The following is a 20,244-nucleotide window of genomic DNA, read 5'->3' on the forward strand; positions in this document are numbered from 1 at the left end:
AGCACTGTGGAGGCTGGGGTGCTGGGAGTCGGATCCGTGATTGTGCCGGCGCAGGAGGACGTGGGCGTGCTGAGAGGAGATCGTCTGGAGTCAGGACTGACGGCTGCGGGGTCCACAGCGCCCGGGCAGCCAGGTAAGAACACTGCGGCATCTCTGTGTGCGTTGTCAGGGGCCCCCGGGGGGGTGGGGGCTGGGGGGAGTCCCGGTGAGTTGGTGGGGGGTCTGAGTCAGTTGTTGGGGAGTCTGGCGGGGTGGGTTGCGGGTCTTGGGGGTGCGGGTTTGTCTCCGCTGCCGGCGTGGGGGGTTGGGGGGGGCCCCGTGGTGCCGGTGCCGGGGGGAGCTGGGGTGGCTGGGGCTACGGTGCGGGCGGGTGAGGCAGTGTCAGTGCAGACACAGGCGGGTGGGGAAGAGGAGCGTCGGAAGGTGGACGATACGGCCCAAGGGGAGGTGTACGTTTGTTTTGAGGGCCCCTTGGGGGCGCATTTGAAGGCGGATGTGAGGGAGCGGATTTGGAAAGGGGAATATGTCGAGATATTTTCGTTGTTGCCTTTAGAGAGATTTCAGTTAGACAGGTCGCGACGGGAGGAAGGGAAGAAGGAGGAGGAGGAAAAGCGTCGGTATCGGCTGATTCCGCGTACCTTTTCTAATTGGTTGCAGGCGTTTGCTATCCTGGCGAGCGTCATTGGGGAAAAGGCGCCGGAGTGCTGCTCCGCTCTGTTTTGTTACATGGACGCGATCGGGGAAGCGTATCGGGTGTATGGGGGTGTGGGCTGGCTGCGCTATGATGAGCAGTTTCGGCAGAGGAAGGCGGTCCGTCCGAATATGCGATGGGACCATAAAGATATTGGTTTGTGGATGCGGGTGGCGGCGCCAGGGCGGCAGGGGCAGTCCTTTCGGGGGGACGCGGGTGGTGGGGCGGGACAGTCTGGACTGTCCACAGCGGCGGCAAAGGGGTTGTGCTTCCTTTTTAACGAAGGGAACTGCAGGTTTGGAGCAAAGTGTAAGTTCAAGCACGAGTGCACGGCCTGTGGGGGGGCTCATGGGGCGTCCAGGTGTTTTCGGGGCGGTAGGCCGCGGGGAGGGGATTCTGGTGGAAAAGGGGGTGACGCCGGTGCGGGTGGGAAGGATGGAGCCGTTTTTAAATAGATATCCGGTGCGGGCAGCGGCTCAGTTGTTGTTGGATGGTTTTAGTTTTGGTTTTAGGATCCCGTCGGACGCAGGTCCCACCAGGTTCAATGGTAGGAATTTGCGGTCAGCAGGGGAGCATGCGGACATAGTGTCTGATAAGCTGAGGAAGGAGGTGTTGTTGGGGCGGATGGATGGCCCGTTTGCAGAGCCGCCGTTGGCTGACTTTAAGGTTTCACCGGTGGGGGTGGTGCCAAAAAAGGAGCCGAACAAGTTTCGGCTGATTCATCACTTGTCCTTTCCGAAAGGGGCGTCGGTCAACGAGGGTATTGATCCTGACTTGTGTTCGGTGGTCTATACCTCGTTTGATGCGGCTGTGGCGTGGGTGCGGCGTTTGGGTCCGGGTACGCTGTTGGCAAAGACGGACATCGAGGCGGCTTTTCGGTTGCTCCCGGTTCATCCAGATAGCTTGCATCTTTTGGGATGTTACTGGGATGGGGGGTTTTATGTGGATAGGTGTCTGCCGATGGGCTGTTCGTTGTCATGTGCGTACTTTGAGGCGTTTAGCTCCTTCCTGGAATGGGTGGTGGTGGATGTTTCGGGTTGTCGGTCGGTCATCCATTACCTGGATGATTTCTTGTGCTTGGGGCCGGCTGGCTCGCAGGTGTGTCAGTTGTTGCTTTCTACGTTGCAGTCGGTGTTTTCGTCTTTTGGGGTGCCGCTGGCGGATGGGAAGACGGTGGGGCCCACGACTGAGTTGAGTTTTTTGGGGATTGTTTTGGACACGGTAGCTATGGAGTGTCGGTTACCGGAGGATAAATTGTGCGACTTGAGGGGGGAGGTTGACAGGGCGAGGAGGTCTGTTAAGATTCGTTTGAGGGATTTACAGTCGTTGTTGGGGAAGTTGAATTTTGCGTGTCGGATTATGCCGATTGGTCGGATTTTTTGCAGGCGGTTGGCGGCTGCGACCGCAGGGGTGACGGCAGCGCATCATTTTATTAGATTGGGGCGGGAGCTGCGGCATGATCTGGAGGTCTGGGCTCGGTTTTTGGCGGAGTTTAATGGGAGGGCGTTGGTGTTAGGGGATGCGGTGGACAGCGTGGATTTTGAGTTGTTTTCGGATGCGGCAGGGGGGGTTGGTTTTGGGGTTTACTGTCACGGGCAGTGGTGCGCTGATCGCTGGCCTGGGTCTTGGGAGGAGAGGGGTTGGACCAGAAATGTGGCCTTGTTGGAGCTGTTTCCTATTGTGTTGGCCTTGGAGTTGTGGGGGAACATGTTTCGCAACCAGAAGGTGAGGTTTCATTGTGATAACATGGGGGTGGTGCAGGTGATTAATAGTTTGTCGGCTTCATCTCCCCCGGTAGTTAAGTTATTACAGCATATGGTGTTGCGTTGTTTGGAGCTGAATGTGTGGGTGGTGGCGGTCCATGTTCCAGGTGTTTCTAACGGTATTGCGGATGCTCTTTCTCGTTCGCAGTGGGAGCGCTTTCGGCAGCTGGCACCGGAGGCGGAGGTCGTCGGGTTGGAGTGTCCGGCGCTGTTGTGGGAGGTCTTGGAGGTACTGTGAGTGGGTTGTTCAGGGCTTCATTGTCGACTGGGACGTGGGCGGCGTATGAGGGGGCCTGGGTTGGGTGGTGCGACATGCTGGGTGTGGGGGTGGATGCGGGTGAGGTCCCCTTGTTGTTGTTCTTGGGGGTGAAGAAGGAGGAGGGGTGGTCGGTGGCGCGGGTGAACAAGTGCATGGCTGGGCTGGCGTTTGGCTTCAAGTTGCGGGGGTTGGTTGACTGTACTAAGGCTTTTGTAGTGCGGCAGGTGCTGAAGGGTTGGAGGCGGGGCTGTCGGTCGGCGGACAGGCGGTTGCCCGTGTCTTTCGAGCTGTTGTTGAGTCTGGGGGGGCGTTTGGAGGTGGTATGTAGCTCTGGGGGGGAGGTTCGCTTGTTTAAAGCGGCTTTTTCGCTGGCCTTTTTTGGGGCTTTTCGTTTAGGGGGGTTGGTGAGCGGGAGTGTTAGTTGTGCCGGGGGGTTGAGGGACGAGGATGTGGAGGTGCTGCAGGACAGGGTGGTAGTTCGTTTGCGGAAGTCGAAAATGGATCAGGAGGGGAGGGGGTGTAGTATTTGCCTGTTTGCAGTGCCGGGTTGCTCGATGTGCCCGGTTCTTTGTGTAGGTCGGTATCGGTTTGGTGGGGGGTCGGGAGGGGCCCCCCCTGTTGCGGCATGCGGAAGGGTCCTTTTTGTCCAGATTCCAGTTCGTAGCGGTGTTGAAGCGGTGCTTGGGGGAATTGGGAGTGGATCCGAAGCGTTACACGGGTCACTCGTTTCGGATTGGGGCGGCGACGGAGGCGGCCCGACTAGGTATGGGCGAGGAGGTTATTAAGAGGATCGGTAGGTGGGAGTCGGGACGATTTCGTTCGTATGTCCGCTTAGGAGGTCTGTAGGGGCGGTGGTTTTGGGGCCTTGGCAGTAATGAGTGTTTTTGTCTGCTTTTTCCTTGCAGGTAGTTCTCCGGCTCTGGTGTGGATTATCGGCCATTCGTTTGTGTTTTGGGGGCGTTGAGGGCGGATGTGAGGCCTAATGGTCGTCAATTGGGCTTTGATAGGGAGGTGGCGGCCATCCGGTGGCTGGGTTACAGAGGTATGTTGTGGGGGGGGGGTGTTGAGGGAGGTTCACAGGTTCGTACAACTGGATCGGCCTCCGGACGTTTTGGTGTTGCATGCAGGGGGAAATGACTTGGGCGTGAAACCGGTTAGGGAGCTGATCAGGGACGTTAAGTTCGACCTGTTACGGTTGTGGGCGTTGTTTCCCGGGATGGTGGTGGTATGGTCGGATATAGTTCCCAGGCGGCGTTGGCGCGAGGCGCGTTCGGTGGAAAGGATTAATAAGGCCCGGATTAAGGTGAACAGGGCGGTTGGGAAGTTTATGGCGCGGAATGGGGCGGTGGTGGTGCGGCATTTGGAGCTGGAATCCGGTATTGGTGAGTTTTGGAGGGCGGATGGTGTCCACCTCAATGCGGTGGGCATCGATTTGTGGTCGTTAGGTTTGCAGGGTGGGATTGAGCGAGCCCTGGGTGTGTGGAGGGCCGCGCAAGCTTGAGGTTAAGGGTCAAGTTGCGCGTCTGTGGCGGTAAGAGGTCCTGGAAGACGGTGTTAGGGCTTGGTGTTTGTGGATGGGAGGGCCTCAAACGGTGGGGCTGGACTCCCAGGTGTGGAAAGTTGGTTGGTTTCAGCGGGTGACCATCACTCGGTGTCTCCGAGCTGGAGTGATACGGCTGGAGGCAGGGTGGCTTAACCGGGTGTTTGGGGCATCAGCTGGAATCGAATCAGGGGCTTCTAGGACCTCCTTCGTCAAGTTATATTTATATGGTATATTGTTATATATATTATTATATGGAGTTTATATGTTATGTTTGTATTAATAAAAGGCTGCTGTGGCCATTTAATTCCAACTCACGGTGTGGCGTCATTTGTTGGTGGGTTGGTAGGTGGGGGGGTAAGGTAATGTGGGGGAAAATTGAGGTGGTAAGGTGGGCGTGAAGGACCCGAGAGAATTCCCCATAACCTTATCATGAGGAAGTCTATTCCACAGATTCACAGTTCTTACAGTAAAGACGCTTTGACGCTTCTGGAGACTAACTTTTTCCCTTGTCTTTTCAGGGCATTTTAGATGGAACAGTTTTTCATCGTATTTTTTGTATGGCCCTTTTATATATTTGTATAGGTTAATCATGTCCCCCCTAAGACGTCTCTTCTCAAGACTAAATGAATTAGATTCTTTTAATCTTTCTTCATAACTAAGACCCTCCATGCCCCTTATCAGTTTAGTCGCTCTCCTCTGTACTTTTTCCAGCTGCAGTGCATCCTTTCTATGGACTGGTGCCCAGAACTGGACTGTGTATTCCAGATTTACGCTTTGTAAAGTGGTAATATTACATAAATGAACTATAGTGGTAGGACGGCTCACCCTCTATAATCACGGATAGGTGCAGAGGTCTATATTGAATCACCCCTTCAAAGTAAATGAATAATATATATAGAAATAGACGGCACTTAAACATATGGTTTCACGTGAGAGACCAAGCAATTTATTCCAATTAACACATAAAAACATACGTAGACATAAAAATAGGATAGACAAAGTCCTAGGTGTAATAATGAATATACTATCTAATCAATAGAGTCCGCAATAACGCAGGTGATTGAATGATAAGTCCCGCTATATAGATAAGTCCCGCTGGATGGGTAAGTCCCAGTATACTGGTAAATCCTATTTGATATAGTTCGTAGCAAATCAATCTTATAATACGACTTGTTGAGTACTCACTGTTTAGTAATGCGCTTGCTTGTGGTGTCCCACGTATCAAAGCACTTACCTCAGGTGTAGATGGCAAGATATAGTTGCTTGCTGATAACATAGATCGGAGCTCCGATAGATCGCTCCTATTCTCGCAAGACGAGTTGTTACCTTTTATTTCATATAGTATGTAATACAGGCTCAAGAAATCACAAGTTGAAAAATCGCAAGCTGGAAGTTGCAATAAATCTTCGACTTTTTTTTCACTGAACTCAAAGTTTGCCTTCCTTTCGGATATTGCCGTTATCAACTTCGATCACCTGTAAATCTTCATTCGTACTTTCAAGAATCAAGAAGATATTTTCATCTGTATCTTTCAACAGTGCGCGGCCATGCTTGAAGTTTCGGACTCTTTATGAATAAACTGTAGATCCCAGACGCGTTTGAAATAGATCCCTATTTATTCTTCAGTGGGTTTATTCATGTTAGAGAGTCCAAGTTCTTATATACCTGTCTGTTGATTGCTAGGGCGGAATTCGGGAAATAAAACATGGGTAAAGAGTGAGATGATAAATCTTGCATAGCTTTTTTCTCTATAATGCGGTATTGCGGTAATAATGCGTCTTTGCTGCGTTTTTTCTGGTACATATGTGTTTTTGGGTAAATAATTGCTAAATATAGTGACAATAACAGCCTATGTGTTAAAAAACATTTTCCTCTTTTAAATTAAAAAATACAATCATATATATGTTAATAAAGATACGAGTAGTACGTAATACACATAAAATATAGTAGAATGTATAAAATATGTAAAATATATCAAATAAGTTGCTAAGTGCACAATATTCGCTATGCTGTAGATTTTTTAATATAAGGTGAAATTCCAGATGAATTCCCAGGTGAAATCTCAAATGGAATATCAGATGGAATATCGAATAAAAATCGAATGGATGGGGTATCAGATGAGATATAAGGGGGTTTGCCCATCACCAAGGGGACATCCCAGTGCTGATAAACAGCCAGACATTAATACTTTTTCACAAAAAGCCAAACATTTCTAATTCAGCATTCAACCCTGCAGGTGATAGGCTACCAAAGTCAAAAATTCGTCTTAACTCCCTCCTTGACATTTTGGCAATATGGTTGCCGCCCCTCCAGTGTCTATCCACCTTCTCCAGTGCAGCAAATGCCAAACCTCTATAATCTTGATTATGAAAATCTTTGAATAGAGGGAATTTTTTTTTAAAAAGGAATGACAAATCATCCTCTATCCAAAAGATTTTCATAATCAAGATTATAGAGGCTTGGCATTTGCGGCACTGGAGAAGGTGGATAGACACTGGAGGGGCGGCAAACATATTGCCAAAATGTCAAGGAGGGAGTCAAGACAAATTTTTGACTTTGGTAGCCTATCACCTGCAGGGTTGAATGCTGAATTAGAAATTTTTGGCTTTTTGTGAAAAAGAATTAATGGGGGGAGTGCCCCTTACCGATGGGATATCCCATGTCTGGCTGTTTATCAGCACTGGAATGTCCCCTTGGTGATGGGCAAACCCCCTTATATCTCATCTGATATCTCATCTGATACCCCATCCATTCGATTTTTATTCGATATTCCATCTGATATTCCATTTGAGATTTCATCTGGGAATTCATCTTGAATTTCACCTTATATTAAAAAATCTACAGCATAGCAAATATTGTGCACTTAGCAACTTATTTTATATACTTATTTTATATCTTTTACATATTTTATACATTCTACTATATTTTATGTGTATTACGTATGACTCGTATCTTATTAACATATATATGATTGTATTTTTTAATTTAAAAGAGGAAAATGTTTTTTAACACATAGGCTGTTATTGTCACTATATTTAGCAATTATTTACCAAAAAACGCATATGTACCAGAAAAAAACGCAGCAAAGACTCATTATTACCGCAATACTGCATTATAGAGAAAAAAGCTATGCAAGATTTATCATCTCACTCTTTACCCATGTTTTATGCATTTCCCTAATTTGATGGTATCCGCCCTAGCAATCAACAGACAGGTATATAAGAACTTGGACTCTCTAACATGAATAAACCCACTGAGGAAGAAATAGGGATCTATTTCGAAACGCGTCTGGAATCTACAGTTTATTCGTAAAGAGTCCGAAACTTCAAGCATGGCCGTGCACTGTTGAAAGATACTGATGAAAATATCTTCTTGAAAGTACGAATGAAGATTTACAGGTGATCGATTTTTCAACTTGCGATTTCTTGAGCCTGTATTACATACTATACGAAATAAAAGGTAACAGCTCGTCTCGCGAGAATAGGAGCGATCTATCGGAGCTCCGATCTATGTTATCAGCAAGCAACTATATCTTGCCATCTACACCTGAGGTAAGTGCTTTGATACGTGGGACGCCACAAGCAAGTGCATTACTAAACAGTGAGTACTCAACAAGTTGTATTATAAGATTGATTGCTACGAACTATATCAAATAGGATTTAACAGTATACTGGGACTTACCCATCCAGCGGGACTTATCTATATAGCGGGACTTATCATTCAATCACCTGCGTTATTGCGGACTCTATTGATTAGATAGTATATTCATTATTCCACCTAGGACTTTGTCTATCCTATTTTTATGTCTACGTATGTTTTTATGCGTTAATTGTAATAAATTGCACTTTATCTGCTTGGTCTCTCACGTGAACCCATATGTTCGAGTGCCGGTCTATTTCTATATATATTGGTAATATTAAATCCCTGCCCCGCGACCTCATGCCTCATTTAATGCATAACAATAGCCTGGTGGCCTTAGAAGCAGCTGATTGACATTGTATGCTGTTATTTAATCTACCATCTACAAGGACACCCAAATCCTTCTCTATAAGTGACTCCCCCAGTGTTACACCCCCTAGGACATATGAAGCACAGAGATTATTACTACCAAGATTCATAACTTTACATTTATCCACATTGAGCCTCATTTGCCAAGTTGATGCCCAATCACTCAGTGTTCAAGTCAGCTTGTAGTTTATGGACATCTTCCATAGACTGTACAGTTCCACACAGCTTAGTGTCATCTGCAAAAATAGAAATGGTGATGATAATCCTGTCCTCGATATCATTAATAAATAAATTAAATAATAAAGGGCCCAGCACTGAACCTTGGGGTACACCACTTATAACCCGGGACCATTCTGAATAGGAATAATTGACCAGAATTCTCTGGACACGGTCCTTCAGCCAGTTTTCAATCCAATTACAGACTATACTTTCCAAGCCTATAGGTCTATAGTTACCTGTGGAGGACCTAGATCCTTTTTTGAATATGGGCACCACATTTGCCTTGCGCCAATCACTTGGCACTGTACCAGTACCTAGAGAATCTTTAAAAATTATAAGCAGGGGCACAGCAATGACTGAACTGAGCTCTTTAAGCACTCTTGGGCGTAATCCATCTGGACCCGGAGCCTTCTTCACATTTGCATTATTTAGCTTCTCTTGGACCATATCTACAGTTAGCCAATTGAGTATATTACTGGATGTACTAACAGCCCCAGCACCACAGATATCAGCTCCTTTCTCTTCTTTTGTATATACAGAGCTAAAAAAAAACATTTAGTAACTCTGCCTTTTCCTTATCTTCAGTGACTACCCCCTTTACCATTATTTAGTGGACCTACCTGCTCAGACCTAGTTTTTTAGCAGTTATATATTTAACCCCTTAAGGACATAGGACGTACCGGTACGCCCTATTTCCCGAGTCCTTAAGGACCAAGGACGTACCGGTACGTCCTGACTTTAAAATCGGCATTCCGGCGACGCAGGGGTTAATTTGAACAGGATGCCGGCTGAAATCATTCAGCCGGCATCCTGTTAAAACGCCAGGGGGGGTCATGTGACCCCCCCGTGTCGGCGATCGCAGCAAACCGCAGGTCAATTCAGACCTGCGGTTTGCTGCGCTTTTTTGCAGTTTCTGATCCCCGCGGTCCCTGACCGCGGGGATCAGAAACTTTAGAGTGTCTAAAATCAATATAGTACACCCCCCCCTGCACCCCTGCATGATTTGATGGCAGCGGGTGGTGCAGGGGGGGTGTCGCAGGCGGTGGGGGCGTTGCGGGAGGCGGGCGGTGCGGCAGGCGGGATCGCGATCCCCCGCCCGCCTCCCATTGAATAATCGTTGGTGTACAGTGGGTATACCAGGGTGCCAGCACATTGCTGGCACCCTGGTATAAACGGCTGACATCGTTGATGCGATGTCAGCCGTTTAACCCTTTCCATACAGCGGTCCGTACGGACCGCTGTATGGAAAAGGTTAACAGTAAAAGGGAGCTCCCTCCCTCTCCGATCGGGGGGCTGCTGTGCCTTTGCAGCCCCCCGATGGGAGAGGGAGAGAGCCCCCAGACAGCCCCCCCAGAGCCCCGTCCTTACCCTTCCCCGTCTGCGCAGTTCTGACCATAACTGAGCAGACGGGGAAGGTTCCCATGACAACAGGACGCCTGCTCAGGCGTCCTGCTGTCCATGGTGCTGAACAGATCTATGCTGAAAGCATAGATCTGTTCAGTGTAAGTAAAATACAGTTACAGATACCTATATAGGTTCTGTACTGTATTTTACAGACATCAGACCCACTGGATCTTCAAGAACCAAGTGGGTCTGGGTCAAAAAAAAAAAAAAATAAGTGAAAAAAGTTAAGATAAAAAAAATAACATTTATCACTGAATAAAAATTAAAAAAAATAAAATAAACTACACATATTAGGTATCGCCGCGTCCGTAACGACCTGATCTATAAAACGGTCATGTTACTTTCCCCGCACAGTGAACGCCATAAAAATAAAAAAATAAAAACTATGAGAAAATTGAAATTTTGCCCACCTTACTTCCCAAAAAAGGTAATAAAAGTGATCAAAAAAGTCGCATGTACGCCAAAATAGTACCAATCAAACCGTCATCTCATCCCGCAAAAAATTTGACCCTACTCAAGATAATCGCCCAAAAACTGAAAAAACTATGGCTCTTAGACTATGGAAACACTAAAACATCATTTTTTTTGTTTCAAAAATAAAATCATTGTGTAAAACCTACATAAATAAAAATAAAGTATACATATTAGGTATTGCCGCGTCCGTATCGACCGGCTCTATATAAATATCATATGACCTAACCCCTCAGGTGACCACCATAAAAAATAAAAAAAATAAATTGTGCAAAAAAAGCAATTTTTTGCCATCTTACGTCACAAAAAGTGTAATAGCAAGCGATCAAAAAGTCATATGCACCCCAAAATAGTGCCAATCAAACTGTCATCTCATCCCGCAAAAAATTAGACCCTACTCAAGATAATCGCCCAAAAACTGAAAAAACTATGGCTCTCAGACTATGGAGACACTAAACAATTTTTTGGTTTTAAAAATGAAGTTATTGTATAAAACTTACATAAATAAAAAAAATTGTATACATATTAGGTATCGCTGCGTCCGTGACAACCTGCTCTATAAAATTACCACGTGATCTAACCTGTCAGATGAATGTTGTAAATAACAAAAAAAAAAACGTGCCAAAAAAGCTATTTCTTGTTACCTTGCCGCACAAAAAGTGTAATATAGAGCAACCAAAAATCATATCTACCCTGAACTAGTACCAACAATACTGCCACCCTATTCCGTACTTTCTAAAATGGGGTCACTTTTTTGGAGTTTCTACTCTAGGGGTGCATCAGGGGGGCTTCAAATAGGACATGGTGTCAAAAAAACCAGTCCAGCAAAATCTGCCTTCCAAAAACCGTATGGCATTCCTTTCCTTCTGCTCCCTGCCGTGTGCCCGTACAGCGGTCTACAACCACATATGAGGTGTTTCTGTAAACTACAGAATCAGGGCCATAAATAATGAGTTTTGTTTGGCTGTTAACCCTTGCTTTGTAACTGGAAAAAAAATATTAAAATGGAAAATCTGCCAAAAAAGTTAAATTTTGAAATTGTATCTCTATTTTCCATTAAATCTTGTGCAACACCTAAAGGGTTAACAAAGTTTGTAAAATCAGTTTGAATACCTTGAGGGGTGTAGTTTCTTAGATGGGGTAACTTTTATGGAGTTTCTACTCTAGGGGTGCATCAGGGGGCTTCAAATGGGACATGGTGTCAAAAAACCAGTCCAGCAAAATCTGCCTTCCAAAAACCGTATGGCATTCCTTTCCTTCTGCGCCCTGCCGTGTGCCCGTACAGCGGTCTACAGCCACATATGAGGTGTTTCTGTAAACTACAGAATCAGGGCCATAAATAATGAGTTTTGTTTGGCTGTTAACCCTTGCTTTGTAACTGGAAGAAAAATATTACAATGGAAAATCTGCCAAAAAAGTGAAATTTTGAAATTGTATCTCTATTTTCCATTAAATCTTGTGCAACACCTAAAGGGTTAACAAAGTTTGTAAAATCAGTTTGAATACCTTGAGGGGTGTAGTTTCTTAGATGGGGTAACTTTTATGGAGTTTCTACTCTAGGGGTGCATCAGGGGGCTTCAAATGGGACATGGTGTCAAAAAACCAGTCCAGCAAAATCTGCCTTCCAAAAACCATACAGCGTACCTTTCACTCTACGCCCCGCTGTGTGGCCGTACAGTAGTTTACGGCCACATATGGGGTGTTTCTGTAAACGGCAGAGTCAGGGCAATAAAGATACAGTCTTGTTTGGCTGTTAACCCTTGCTTTGTTAGTGGAAAAAATGGGTTAAAATTGAAAATTAGGCAAAAAAATGAAATTCTCAAATTTCATCCCCATTTGCCAATAACTCTTGTGCAACACCTAAAGGGTTAACGAAGTTTGTAAAATCAGTTTTGAATACCTTGAGGGGTGTAGTTTCTTAGATGGGGTCACTTTTATGGAGTTTCTACTCTAGGGGTGCATCAGGGGGCTTCAAATGGGACATGGTGTCAAAAAAACTGTCCAGCAAAATCTGGCTTCCAAAAACCATCCGGCGCACCTTTCACTCTACGCCCCGCTGTGTGGCCGTACAGTAGTTTACGGCCACATATGGGGTGTTTCTGTAAACGGCAGAGTCAGGGCAATAAAGATACAGTCTTTTTTGGCTGTTAACCCTTGCTTTGTTAGTGGAAAAAATGGGTTAAAATTGAAAATTAGGCAAAAAAATGAAATTCTCAAATGTCATCCCCATTTGCCAATAACTCTTGTGCAACACCTAAAGGGTTAACAGAGTTTGTAAAATCAGTTTTGAATACCTTGAGGGGTGTAGTTTATAGAATGGGGTCATTTTTGGGCGGTTTCTATTATGTAAGCCTTGCAAAGTGACTTCAGAGCTGTAGTGGTCCCTAAAAATTGGGTTTTTGTAAATTTCTGAAAAATTTCAAGATTTGCTTCTAAACTTCTAAGCCTTGTAACATCCCCAAAAAATAAAATATCATTCCCAAAATAATTCAAACATGAAGTAGACATATGGGGAATGTAAAGTCATCACAATTTTTGGGGGTATTACTATGTATTACAGAAGTAGAGAAACTGAAACTTTGAAATTTGCTAATTTTTCCAAATTTTTGGTAAATTAGGTATTTTATTATGCAAAAAAATTAATTTTTTTGACTTTATTTTACCAGTGTCATGAAGTACAATATGTGACGAAAAAACAATCTCAGAATGGCCTGTATAAGTAAAAGCGTTTTAAAGTTATCAGCACTTAAAGTGACACTGGTCAGATTTGCAAAAAATGGCCTGGTCCTTAAGGTGAAAATGAGCCTGGTCCTTAAGGGGTTAAAGAATAAATCAGCATACTGAAAGGAGGAATATGTAAGGAAAGTGATGTCACACAACATAGGCTGTCCGATGATGTCCCCCACTGATCAACTGAGGATAGATCATCAATATTCTACTCCTGGAAATCCCATTTAATAAGTTCAGTCCAGTTTGGTTAGGATCCACTGCTATAATAACCTGAAGAAGTGTGGAACAGGAGCAATGTTATATAAGAACAATTTTGATAGCTTTCTAGTATAATTACGTTTCAATTCTTCACGGTTTCAAGATCTCTGCTTGCTCCCAATAAAAGGAAACATTTCTTTTCACATTCATACATTGTAAATGTGTTATGTCTCAGGACAGGGGCTTTTCAATTCATGGTGCAAATTCTTCATTATTTCTTTCAGGAGGAACCTCACTAAGTTGTCTCTAATCTTCAGTCATATTCTTAGTGAACTCAGAGCCTTGTTCCCTGGGGGACGATTTCAAGGAAATTCATATCGGATCACGAAACTTGAAGCATCAAAATTCTGGGGAGAAACATTTGGGAAAAGGTAACTGTTCTATGTGAAACTTTTTTTATACCTCATGTTGCCTGCAGAAATCTAGTCCCCTCATGAGTGCATTGTCACCAGTAGCACACACAAAGATAGGGCACACGCTTCTGTGGGAGTTCTTCAGGACCCCCACCTGAAGAAGGTGAGAACAGGTGTGGGTGCATAAGAGAATGGATGGGTCATGTAGGATGCATGAGGAGAGTTTAGCTGGCTATACCCCACTGTATCAACCAAGCAGGCACTTCTGGCACCTCTTCAGAAATCCCTTATCGAATAGGTACCATGTACTGGAATACCATTTTTTCTAGGACACCCACAGTTTCCCCTAGTGATACCACTTGTTTGCAGAACTTTCTGGACCCAATGAGATCTAATCTTAAAGGGAATCCGACAGCTCCAAACCACAGTAGTGTAAATGATGCTGAGTCTGATTATATGATTTTAATTTTCATATTGACCTGCATTCTGAGATTGTGCTCTGACAAACCAGAAGTAACGTGCATTGAGAGGACTCCTATGTGAGTCCTCTCTATTATGTACGTGAGAACGGGAGTCCTCTCAATGCATTTTACTGCTGGTTTGTGGAAACACAGTTTTGGAATGCATGTGGATATGAAGATAAAAAATGACATAACCGGACTCAGCACCACTTACATTATTCACTGCTTACTCTAGTTTGAGGGATGTTTTGGAGCGACCAGATTCCCTGGAGGAAAGAGTAAGAAACCCTGCATAAACTAACATACTGTATAAGCAAAACATTTTCAAGAATATGACTGGTTACAAAAGATTTGAAGATAAGACCGGCACTCACTTGTAGGTTGCGATTTCTGTTTTTATTGTCACATGAACATGTACAGTTGTGACGCGTTTCGGCTCAAGGCATGAGCCTTTCTCAAAAGGTTTGAGAAAGGCTCGTGCCTTGAGCCGAAACGCGTCACAACTGTACATGTTCATGTGACAATAAAAACAGAAATCGCAACCTACAAGTGAGTGCCGGTCTTATCTTCATGTTTGTTCTGGGGACGCTGACCCTAGACACGTCCGCCACGCCACTGGGAAAGCGGGGTGCCGACTGTTTTTCTTTTGACCTTTGTTACAAAAGATTATGTTGAAAAAGAATTTATTTTGCCACATATATGTATATATTTTACAGGTGTCTTGTGAGATGGGAGGAGTTTAGGGATAGGCTTCATTCTATGCATCCAATTGGGGATGGGCCTCTGGAATCTGCTCTTCGCAGTACGATGGATCTCACATGTAATGATTACATTTCAGTGTTTGAGTTTGACATCTTTTCCAGACTATTTCAGGTAATCTACAACAAATTTCTTCTCATTTCTTTTTTTTTTTTTTTTTTTTAAAGAAGTTAGGCTAGGGACACATTTGCAAATATTTTTTGTGTTCATTTACTTCCTAAATGCAAAAATGATGCAACTTTCTAAATAGTCCAATTCCTACTATTTTATAGTAACATAGTTTATAAGGCCTAAAAAATACATTTGTCCATCCAGATCAGCCTGTTATCCTGCAAGTTGATCCAGAGGAAGGCAAAAAATATACTGTGAGGTAGAAGCCAATTTCCCCCCCCCCCCAAAAAAATAAATTCCTTCCCGACTCCAATCAGGCAATCAGAATAACTCCCTGAATCAACGACCCCTCTCTAGAAGCTATAGCCTGTAATATTATTACACTCCAGAAATACATCCAGGCCCCTCTTGAACTCTTTTAGGGTACTTTCACACTTGCGTCAAAGTTTTCCGGTATTGAGATCCATCCTAGGGGCTCAATACCCTAAAAAAACTGATCCGTTTTATCCTAATGCATTCTGAATGGAAAGCAATCCGTTCAGGATGCATCAGGATGTCTTCAGTTTAGTCCTTTTACGGTATTTGGACAGAGAAAAAAAACACAGCATGCTGCATTTTTCTCTCCAGCCAAAAATCCTGAACACTTGCCAGAATGCCGTTTTTCCATTGGAATGTATTAGTGCTGCATTGACGGATCCGGTCTTCAGGGCTGAGCATGCGCAGACCTTTAAAAATGTAAAGAATGTAAAGAAAATAAATACCGGATCCGTTTTTCCGGATGACATCGGAGAGACGGATCCGGTATTGCAATGCACTTGTGAGACAGATCCGCATCCGGATCCGTCTACAAATGGTTTCCGTTTGCATTCAGATTGCCAGATTCGGCAGGCAGTTCCGGCGACGGAACTGCCTGTCAGAATCCACCAATGCAAGTGTGAAAGTACCCTTAGTGAACTGACCATCACCCTCTCCTCAGGCAGAGAGTTCCATAGTCTCACTGCTCTTACCGTAAAGAATCCTCTTCTATGCTTGTGTACAAACCTTCTTTCCTCCAGACGCAGAGGGTGTCCCCTCGTCACAGTCCTGGGGATAAATAGATGATGGGAGAGATCTCTCACCCAAAAGCCAGTCAGCCATTACTGCATACCTAAAGGGCCATACCAGCCTTAACTACCTGTCCACATTTCTGTAAAGCAGGGATGCTCAACCTGCGGCCCTCCAGCTGTTGCAAAACTACAACTCCCAGCATGCCCAGACAGCCTACTACTGTCAGCCTACAGCAAGGCATGGTGGGAGTTGTAGTTTTACAACAGCTAGAGGGCCGTAGGTTGGGCATCACTGCTGTAAAGTATGTGTAGCAACTGGAGGTGCTGAATATAAATCTGTTTCTGATGACTATCTTTGCTTCCCCTCCTTTCTCTCAGCACTTGAAATAGCAGCAGGGAATAGGAGGATTTCTATGGCAAATCAGAGAGTAGAGAGTGGGAAAGCATCTAAGAAGGTCAGATTTCACTATCTTGAGATTACGGAAATCACATAAGGCATTTTGCAGGAAGAGAATCACAAAGACTGTGCACAAATGTAGAGAGAAAACAGAGTAAAATACAGCTAAAGCTGCGTTCACATATGCACTATGGACTCTGGCAGTCATTTCCGGCAGAGGAACAGACTGCAGGACTTCATTGTTTTCAGTATAACCGGTATAACCTGATACCACCTCACACCGCTGGATGCCTGTTCTCTGTAAAGGGATCCAGTAGACATTTGCCTGCTTATATGTACAGCAAGAGGAGGTACACCAAAATACTGAGGTGACAAAAGGGTCCTTGCTAGTAAAAGTTTATCAACTCCAATAATAACTCTGCTACCATAACAGTTTTCAGTCCCAGTTCAACCAAGTTCACACTGGAGGGCCACAATAAAAGTGCAATGACTTGGCAGACACAATTATGGTAGGTTTTGTGGGTACAATTTCGGGCCTCTTTTTCTCTCTCTGCCAGAGAGTGGTTCTGCAGGCTACTCCCCATGCCTCAGAGCAGCAGCAACCCCACACAGTCCACTGAAACCAATTACATTCTCTTCTCCTTGTCAATAATGGCTTGCGGGCTCAACAATCCCCAGCGCCATATTGATGAGGCATGTCACCCAAAAGCCAGTCAGCCATCACTAAATACCTAAAGGGCCATACCAGCCTTAACTACCTGTCCACATGAGTTGCAGGCTGCTACCACTTGCCTGTAGACCTATCACAACAGCAGTCACCCTGTGCCACATGCTTTACAGTAAAATAAACATATGAAACATGACAATTTCACCATCTTTCCCCTCTGTAAACTGTTTCCCTTCCACCTTACAAGTACAAGAGAAAAGACATACCATGAATTCTAGAAAATCAGACCAAAAAGCTATGCTGATACATGAGAGCTATTGAAGGCAGCAGCACCCTAGACACACAAAGCTCACATCCACTGTGTATTACTTGAAGGGACACAATCACATGGCAAAAGTCTGAAACTAAGAGCAGGTTGCCAACTGAATCTCAGGGGATCTAAAATGAATAGATAACATATAAAAATCATTTTCAATGTCAAAAGAGTTCCAGAGCCAGCACCGCCATTGTTCCTGGGCTGTGTCTGGTATGGAGCCCATCCCTACTAAAGTGAATAGAGCCAAGTAGCAATATCAGACACAGTCCATAGACAATGGTAGCACTGTGTCTGGAATAAAATAAAAAACCCTTAGGAATAATAACTAAAATCCATTGTTTGTTTTATTTTTGCCTTTATTCTCATTTGGTCTGTTTTTTTAGCTTTGTTATTTTTATTACTCACCATGTCTCTCAATAATACCTCTAAGACTTTGTTCACATCACCGTTCAGCCTTTCCGTTCTCTTTTCCTAAACGGAGCAGGATAATGGAAAGGACAGATTCGGCACATAACTGAGCTATAGACTATAATGGGGTCTGTTGAGTTTCCGCTCAGAAGATGATTTTGGAGCTGAGAGAAAAAGTTGTGCATGCAGGACATTTGTCTCCGCTTCAAAAATCTTCTTCTGAGCGGAAACCTAACGGACCCCATTATAGTCTATGGGGTCCTTGGGTTCCATTCGACTCAGTTATGTGCCGAATCCGTCCTTTCCGTTCTCCTGCTCCGTTTAGGAGCAGGAGAACGGAAAGGCTGAACGGTGATGTGAACGAAGCCTAAGCTTTGTTCTGTTTTCTATTGTCCCTAGCCATGGGAGACCTTGCTCCAGAACTGGATGTTGCTGGCAGTCACCCATCCTGGTTACATGGCATTCCTAACGTATGATGAAGTAAAGGAAATTTTACAGGGTCACATTCACAAGCCCGGCAGGTAAGGCACATTTGGATTTTGAGAGAATTAGCATTCTTGATTGCTGAAAAAATGGTTGAATATTAACAACTTGGCCATTTTATCTTAGTAGGCATAAAATGTAAACCTTTAAGGAGCCCTCCAGCTCCTCTCCTGTTGCTTGGGCAGATAAACCACCTAGTTGTGTATAAAATTCCTGGGCGTTTATGTCCTTCTCCACGGCACCACTTCTTCTCAGGAACCCCTCGAGGATGTTAAGGAGTGGAATGACATCATTCACTCTGTAGTTCTGCCAACTGACTAATAAAGTGGCCTCCTCAAACGGCCTGAGCAAACGGCACATGTCACGCATGAGCTGCCACTGGCCAATGTGGAAGTTACTCTGGGGAATAAACCTGTCCGCCTGCAGCATTGAGAAATCGCTGACCTGCTTCCTCTACTTGTACAGACGGTCTAACATATGTTGCGTAGAGTTCCAGCGAGTGGAAAATCAATCGATGTTGGAGAAGAGGATTTTGACTTTGCAGCTCAAAGTGTCCGTGTTTTGCATGGTAAGGCCCCTTTCAGACAAGTGAGTGTCACAATGCGGACTTACAGCGCAGCACCCGTCCTGAACTTCCATTACTGCCAGGGTGGAATAGCATTATACTGATTTATGATGCTATGTAAACCTTACAGTCCTGGAATTCATGGATAACAGTGACATAATGAAGTCAGTGTTATCCAAAACATTCCAGACTTCTAAGTGTTACGTAGCATCATAAATCAGTATAATGCTATGCTACCCCAGCAGTGCTGGAAGTTCAGGACGGGTGCTGCACTGCGAGTCCGGAGCGTTACACTCACTCGTGTGAAAGGGGCCTAAGAGTGGCTAAAGTGCATGCACAGTTTCCTGGACTTTTTTTAACAGCTCTTGCAGTTCAGTGGAAGACTTGAGGAACCAGCCTCGATTGAAGACATGCACCATGCAGGCACATGGGTCAGCCCTCCCTGACACAGCACAGACAAAATGTTCTTCCCATTATCAGTAAACATGGTTCCTATCTCCAGTTGGCAAGGAGACAGCCAGTGTTCGATTGCTTTATTTCTGACGAGGAGCAGTTCCTACCTGGCATGGATCTGTTTCCCTAGGCTGACGAGGTGCAGAACCACATTACAACAACACCTAGCTTAGGGCTCTTTCACACCTGCGTTATTGTCTTCCGGCATAGAGTTCCGTCGTCGGGGCTCTATGCCGGAAGAATCCTGATCAGTTTATCCTAATGCATTCTGAATGGAGTGAAATCCGTTCAGGATGCATCAGGATGTCTTCAGTTCCGGAACGGAACGTTTTTTGGCCGGAGAAAATACCGCAGCATGCTGCGCTTTTTGCTCCGGCCAAAAATCCTGAAGACTTGCCGCAAGGCCGGATCCGGAATTAATGCCCATTGAAAGGCATTGATCCGGATCCGGCCTTAAGCTAAACGTCGTTTTGGCGCATTGCCGGATCCGACGTTTAGCTTTTTCTCAATGGTTACCATGGCTGCCGGGACGCTAAAGTCCTGGCAGCCATGGTAAAGTGTAGCGGGGAGCGGGGGAGCAGTATACTTACCATCCGTGCGGCTCCCGGGGCACTCCAGAGTGACGTCAGGGCGCCCCAGGCGCATGGATCACGTGATCGCATGGCACGTCATCCATGCGCATGGGGCGCTCTGACGTCACTCTGGAGCGCCCCGGGAGCCGCGCGGACTGTAAGTATTCCGCTCCCCCGCTCCCCGCTCCTACTATGGCAACCAGGACTTTAATAGCGTCCTGGGTGCCATAGTAACACTGAAAGCATTTTGAAGACGGATCCGTCTTCAAATGCTTTCAGTACACTTGCGTTTTTCCGGATCCGGCGT

At 45.2% G+C, this 20,244-nt stretch overlaps 1 protein-coding gene across 2 annotated transcripts in view; it reads left to right on the forward strand.

Annotated features, from left to right (window-relative positions):
- LOC122926669 (E3 ubiquitin-protein ligase CBL-B-B-like) overlaps nt 1–20,244 on the forward strand; it is a 73,483-nt gene that overhangs the window by 19,517 nt on the left and 33,722 nt on the right. For both annotated transcript variants that reach the window (XM_044278119.1, XM_044278120.1), the window contains exons 2-4: nt 13,571–13,717; nt 14,877–15,033; nt 18,264–18,385. In XM_044278119.1, coding sequence (XP_044134054.1) covers nt 13,571–13,717; nt 14,877–15,033; nt 18,264–18,385 — 426 coding nt within the window. The remainder of the gene's footprint in view (nt 1–13,570; nt 13,718–14,876; nt 15,034–18,263; nt 18,386–20,244) is intronic.

This window comes from Bufo gargarizans, chromosome 2, assembly GCF_014858855.1.
Source record: "Bufo gargarizans isolate SCDJY-AF-19 chromosome 2, ASM1485885v1, whole genome shotgun sequence".
Lineage (NCBI taxonomy): Eukaryota > Metazoa > Chordata > Amphibia > Anura > Bufonidae > Bufo > Bufo gargarizans.